At 35.5% G+C, this 6,872-nt stretch overlaps 1 protein-coding gene across 2 annotated transcripts in view; it reads left to right on the forward strand.

The window, feature by feature from the left end:
• Nucleotides 1-5,773, forward strand: part of LOC110413954 (beta-glucosidase 17-like) — a 6,257-nt gene extending 484 nt beyond the window's left edge. Inside the window, exons 3-14 of one of the 2 annotated variants that reach the window (XM_089783016.1) lie at nt 2,398-2,456; nt 2,563-2,638; nt 3,331-3,408; nt 3,540-3,630; nt 3,874-3,974; nt 4,014-4,134; nt 4,364-4,449; nt 4,558-4,776; nt 4,906-4,937; nt 5,044-5,146; nt 5,251-5,359; nt 5,605-5,773. In XM_089783016.1, the coding sequence (XP_089639142.1) occupies nt 2,578-2,638; nt 3,331-3,408; nt 3,540-3,630; nt 3,874-3,974; nt 4,014-4,134; nt 4,364-4,449; nt 4,558-4,776; nt 4,906-4,937; nt 5,044-5,146; nt 5,251-5,359; nt 5,605-5,773 (1,170 nt within the window). In that variant the 5' untranslated portion in view covers nt 2,398-2,456; nt 2,563-2,577. Of the gene's footprint in view, nt 1-2,397; nt 2,457-2,562; nt 2,639-3,330; nt 3,409-3,539; nt 3,631-3,873; nt 4,135-4,363; nt 4,450-4,557; nt 4,777-4,905; nt 4,938-5,043; nt 5,147-5,250; nt 5,360-5,604 lie in introns of those variants that run through there. The other variant, XM_089783015.1, reaches the window with a different exon arrangement.
• Nucleotides 5,774-6,872: the final 1,099 nt, after the last annotated feature.

Raw genomic sequence — 6,872 nt, forward strand, 5'->3', positions numbered from 1 at the left:
CTAAAAAAAAACACCTAAAATGCTAAAATTCGAACCTAAAATCTTAAAGATCTAACTATTAAGCTCTCAAAATGAGTCAAAATAACTCTATATAATAGAGTTATCACCTTTATCTCGACATTTTACATTCATAGTATTGGAAACTTACTTCTAAATATTATTGAATTATGCCTCTTTTGAATTCTGAAGATAGATTTAACTTTTATGAATCATTACTTTCTCAAAAATATTAGCCCCTTTAGTTAATTGTATAAGATGTGTTTTTTTGAACCTTAAATATTTGAAGGATTATATTTTATAGGTGTGCGATATCTATTGTGCCTAAGTTTTGGGCGTGACAATTTCTGCATGTACAGGTGGGCATGAATATTTTCTGCCCTTTTGTTTTTTATCCCGTATTTTTGTGGCTAAACTATGTTGCCATTTAGGACCCTTAACAGGGGACTTGTTGCTTTTTCGTGGCTGAATTGGCAGCCCCGTTAGGTCTCTTTGTTTTTTTTTTTTAAATGATATATTGAAACCAGAGAGGAGTAAAAAGCCTCACCTCTGGAAGAAAAAGGAAAAATCCTGGCTATCATTCTCTAAATGAGAATAACAGCCCAGAATCTCTTTCAAAAGTTCACCTAAATAACTACACAAAAGGCCAGGGAACTCAAGGTCTCCTGTACACGTGAAATCGATCCCAAAAACTCCCCAACAACATGAGGTATCCCCATACCTCCCATAACCCAATTTACAAAAGGATAAATTCACACAGTTCAATCGCTTTTCAAGCATCAACTGCCAAGCCAGAAACCCTCCTTCCTCCTAAAAGTGCCTCCGCTCATTAAGGCTCCTAACAAAAACTTTATCCCCTGAAGATGCTTTCCAGCTGGTTCCAGACCTCTGATAATATCCCCATTGGTTAATCGAGCACCCTGATGAGGTCCTGAGCATGTTGAACGCCAACTTTGGCAAGTCTATTAGCCAACTGATTGTTCTCTCTAAACGTATGCCTGACCTCCGAACTTATTACATCTCTCTTTAATCTCTCAATATGCAGTAGCCATTTCCTTAATCTCCACGGTCCTTCTGACGGTTGATTTACTCACTTGACATCATTTCTTGAATCACTTTCAATGGATAAGGAATGAGTGGGGCTCCATTTAGAAGCGATAAATAGGATGAATGCCTCCATTATTGCTCTTATTTCTACTTGATTAGCGTCTCCCATCCCTATTGACTTGGAAAACAAGATTTTAACATGCTCTTTTTCATTTCTCAATGCACCCCCAACCCCAGCCTCACTCAGACAACCTTACGCAACACCATCAACATTAAATTTCATCGTCCCTGCCACTGGTTTAATCCAACCCTCCACTTCTCTCTGTTTTTTATCTTGCTTTATTCCCACACCAATGGAAGGATTTCAGTATGTGTCCAATACTACCCCGTACCTGTTTGGCCATTTAGCCTTTGCCCAGACTGCAATTCTAAGCTTGCAAAGCTTTCAAACTTGATCTTCATCCCATATTGTCCCTCTAAACACTATTTCATTACGATGTAACCACACAGACCAGGAGATTGCATAAAATGTCATTCTCCAAACTTAGTTATCTCCTCCTCTAGTAGCAACCTCGTTCCACAATTTAAAAAACTCTGTTAGCCTGTTCGGGACCACCCCAACACACCCCCCACTCATCACTCCACTTCATCCATAGCCTCCACACCATTTCGCAATGCATAAACAAGTGATTAACCGTTTCCCATTCCTTGTTGCACAAAGCACAATTTGCTGCCTCCTTACTAATCAGCCCTCTCCGCAGGAGCTCATGTTTCACCACAACCCTTTCATGAAGAAGTTGCCAACAAAAGATTTCAATACGATGAGGAACAAGACTTGACCAAACTAGCTTCCAGACATTATTTCCACTGCCTCTCATCATTGAGACTTGTTTGCAGAATGATCTCACAGAATAACGGCCAGAAGCTGATCCTTTCCATGCAAGAGAGTCCTCAATCTTTGTTCAAGTGGTAATCTTCAATAGAGGCGAGCAACTGACTCCACTGCTCTTCCTCATACCCGAAAACCTGTCTTCTTAACTTTATTTCCTACACCTAATTTTCCCCTTCCCAACACCCATACTCCCTTATGAGTCCAATTTTGTTAGTTGCAAGAGCATAAATACGTGGGAAACGTTCCATCGGTGGCTATCCTTCTACCCATTTGTCACACCAGAACAAAATTCTACTACCATCACCCACAAGAAACTGAAAATTTGAGGTAACCTGCAAAGAAAGATCGTTAGAAGCATTCAAAGGTTTGATAATGTTGTTCCACACCCTAAAAGACCTCCTATTTGTATTTACATCAGGAAGAAGATTGGTGGGATTCCCTCCTAATATTTGATATGACAGAAAAAATAGCGGATCAGAGTGCGGGAGATGTTGCTGTTGATTTTTATCATCGATACAAGGTTCATTTTACCAGATCTACACTCCTGTGTAGTATCCTAGTACATATTTTCGAATTCAAACTCTTTTTAATGCAATTCTATCACTTTTCATCCCTGGCAGTGGCAGAAGGATATAAAGTTGATGAAGAAACTTGGTTTCGACTCCTTCAGATTCTCCATTTCATGGACCAGAATTTTACCTAGTAAGTTTGAACTTCATTTATCACCTGCAATATCAATATCGCCATCGAAATGATTCAACTAGCATTCCACCCCGAAATATTGAAATAGTGTTTCACAGAAAAAAGTACTAAAATCAAGTATTTAGAACCATCCTCAATTTTTAAAATATATATTTGATTGGAATGCTTAATTTCATATATTTTAAAATAAAATACTCTCACTCTCTTAACTTTTAATTATAATTCCCAACAGGTATATTAATTTTCCCAAAAATATAAGCATTATTAACAAAAATAATGAAATGATTGAAATACCTTTTATTTTTTCTCTCAAACAATGTAGCCAATCACGATGCTCTCATTTGTCGGCCAACTACCCCACTACAACTGCTCCCCAAGGAATGGAGAACGGAGCGTAGAATGATTTTTTTTAAAAAAAAAATTATGTAATAATAATTTTTATAATATCACGTAATCAAACAAATAAAAATATTAATATTTTTTTAAAAAAGAGTGTTCACTTCGAAAATAATATACTTGGCAAGAATTATGACTAAAAATTAGGAAAGTAAGAATATTTTACCTTATATTTTAAGTTTTTAATATCTAACCAATAACCATGATCATAGATCTCTTAGATTATTTATAGTATCATTGTTTTAATTTTGATTGCAAACAGAGATGTGTGATATACTAATAACTGAATATTCTAGAGGGGAAAATTAGTGGAGGAGTGAACCAACAAGGGGTCCAATTTTACAACAACCTCATCAACAAGCTCCTTGCCAATGGTGATCTTCAAATCTCTTTTTTTTTTTTTTCTTTTTTGACTAATATTCAGACTCTTTGCTCAAGAGCTTATATGATTTGGCTTTAATTTCCATATTGACTCTACTAATTAATGAAGTTCAACTATTTTGAGCCGGTTTAAAGCCCTTCGTTACTTTATTCCATTTTGACCCTCCAAAAGCTCTTGAAGATGAGCATGGTGGATTCGTGAGTCCTAAGATAGTGTAAGTTAATCAATTTTTTTGCTCTTTGTTTCACGTAGCTAAGGTTTGAGTTTTGTGGAAATGATGATGATTATGCATTTCTATAATGCTAATTGTTGCGTCAAAAATAGTACTGGATCCTTGGGAAGGGTATCAATGGTACAGAGTCACTCAAATAACGGCACCAAATCAGAGACAAACTTAATAAATGTTGAAGGAACAGGCAGGCATATGTAAAATAAACAAGGTTGGAGATGCATGCAGGCCTGATTTCGTAGAGTACGCGGATTTTTGCTTTAAAACATTTTGGGACCGAGTCAAGCTGTGGGTAACCATGAATGAACGCAACGGATGGAGCATTAATGGTTACAATAGTGGTAGCTTCGCTCCTGGTCGATGTTCAGGCTACGTAGGAAATTGTTCTTCTGGTGACTGCGCAACCGAACCCTACGTCGTTGCCCACCACTTGCTTCTTTCCCACGCAGCTGCTGTAAAATTGTATAAGCAAAAGTATCAGGTGATTTTATTGTTAGCAAGAAAATTTCTAGCTACTTTGTTTTCAGACAACCATTGGTTTCTGATCATGAAGTACGCACCTAGGAATAGCCCTCATTGTATATATTACGTAACCTAAATCTCTCTCTCTCTCTCTCTCTCTCTATATATATAGTATATATATATATATATATATATATATATATATATATGTGTGTGTGTGTGTGTGTGTGTGTGTGTGGTGTGTGTGTGTGTGGACAATAGTGACCAATTGGTATAAGCCAATATCTAATACTGCTACAAACCGCATGGCCACTTCCAGAGCCCTAGACTTCTTTCTCGGATGTGGAGCATTGTATTTTCCCTTTTAGTTTTCTTCCAACAATGGATTAAACAGTGCAAGCAATTAAATAATTAGCATATTTAATTTGTTTTTTCCTATATCTTTTTGAAGGTTTGTACGTCCCATAACTTTTGGTGACTATCCGAAGAGCATGCGATCAGCGGTGGGAAGTGGACTTCCCAAATTCAGTGTACCTCAGTCCAAGATGCTAAAAGGGTCCCTCGACCCTCTTGGTGTCAATTACTACATCACAAATTATGTAGAAAATGCTCCTTCGTCCGACAAAGTCAACCTTAGTTATACTGATAATAGAAGAATCAAGCTTACAAGTAGGCTCAAAATTTACACTAACCCTTAATATTGCTCTACTCTTTAATTTTACATTGAAAAAAAAAAAAGAAATATTCTTAATCTGTACTAGAATAATCATATATATGTTCATGCATCCGTTTTGACAGCTGAAAGGAAGAGAGTTTCCATTGGCTTACCGGTAAGTTATTAGATTTTGGTCTCACGTGTATATATATATATATATATAGGTATATACGTAATCATTTAATTTGCTAAGCAAACTAAGGATGTCGGTGATTTTGCAGACGGCTTTGATGTGGCTTTTCATTTATCCTAAGGGATTGCGAGAGCTTTTATTTTATATAAAGGAGAATTACAGCAATCCACCCATTTACATTACTGAGAATGGTAATTAACTTTAAAATATTATACTAATTATATATTTTTAAACATGACTGATCAGTACTATATTTCACTCGTTCAATATTGACACCAATATTAGAATTTTGAAGGAGTGGCTGATGCAAACAATGCCTCGTTGCCAATTAAAGATGCGCTTAAGGATAATGTGAGGATAAGATACCTTTATGGCCACCTCACCTATCTTTTAAAAGCAATCAAGTGAGTCCATTTATAAAACTCAATCTTTGATATATATATATATATATATATATGTATGTATATATATATCTAACTTATTAATTAGGGAGAAAAACAAGATATATATATATATATATATATATGTCTTGTTTTTGGACCAAAGCAGCAAAATTAATTAATCTTAAAGTTGCTAGTTCAATTTTAGGGATATTGGATAAATAATATATTAATTGAAAATTATCGAATGGGACTTAATTCATTGGCAGGGAGGGTGCTGATGTCAAGGCTTATTATGTGTGGACATTTTTGGATGACTTTGAATGGGATGCTGGACATACCGTCAGATTTGGCCTCACATACATTGATTTCAAGAATAATTTGAAAAGATACCTCAAATATTCAGCCTATTGGCTCAAGATGTTCCTCCTTAAGTAAACCTGCATGCAGTTGATCTGATCATCGCCGCCCAGAGGACAAGTCTTCTCAACAACTTGTCAGCTGATCATCTGTTTGAACTTGGCAATTGTAATAAGAAATTTCCTGGCTTATTCAGTTTACGGGCTTCTATATATATTGTCAGCAATCGAATAAGTGATGGATGAATAAATAATTATTAGTGATTTATATTGTAAAAGATATATTTAATAATATTTTTACTGATACTATCATATAATGTTTTTAAAATATAAAAAATTATCATGAATAATTATAATTTTTTTAGATATTTTGACTTTGAAATATTAAATAAATTGATTGAATTTATTTTTTTAATTTAATATTAAAATTTTTATTTTATGAATTTTAATATATTTATTTTTTAATTATTATTTTAATTATGATACTATTTAAAAAAAATTTAAATCCGTCTCCGTTCCTGCCTATACAATCGACAAGGCCGGGTCAAGGAACAACACTCAGTCCATCACTCTGTCATGGATCGGAAATAATGCTTTAACTATGAACAGCCAAACCCTAAATTATACGTGCTAGTCAAAGATGAGAAACTAAGCAGGCATACATACATAGAGTAGTCTCTTAACGAGGATATAATTAATTAATGGACTGGTAGGTTTTGTTTTTGTTTGGTTTAGAGTTTAGGGATCAAAACATAAGGAAAATATAGGGTCCTTCTTTTTCACATTTATTCTTGTAAATGGTAATAGCAGACCGGAGGATTTGCCTATATTTTAGGCGGTCAATTATTGGAACCTAGCTAGCTGCTTCCCTGCCCTGCTGACGCATAATTGAGTATTATCGATCTGTTATATTAACATCTCGATCTAGCCTGCTTCCCTAGCTACGGTACCAGTTTATTTCGTTCAACTCCTCATATACTTTTAGCTGGAAGAGGATATATACGTAATACGTTCATGATCATGTATATGGCACGCCATCCATGTTGTTTCCTCGACTTAGTCCTAGTTCAGCACATCCTGCGGCTATGCCCTGCAAACGTACACCACTACATTAACAATGCCCATGGGCCATGGCTCATGCTCATTGCTCAACGGCTTGAATGGTGAAGCCAGGCCCA

The sequence above is a fragment of the Theobroma umbraticum genome, unplaced genomic scaffold (genome assembly GCF_002168275.2).
Source record: "Theobroma umbraticum cultivar Fairchild unplaced genomic scaffold, ASM216827v3 scaffold_4.1, whole genome shotgun sequence".
NCBI lineage: Eukaryota > Viridiplantae > Streptophyta > Magnoliopsida > Malvales > Malvaceae > Theobroma > Theobroma umbraticum.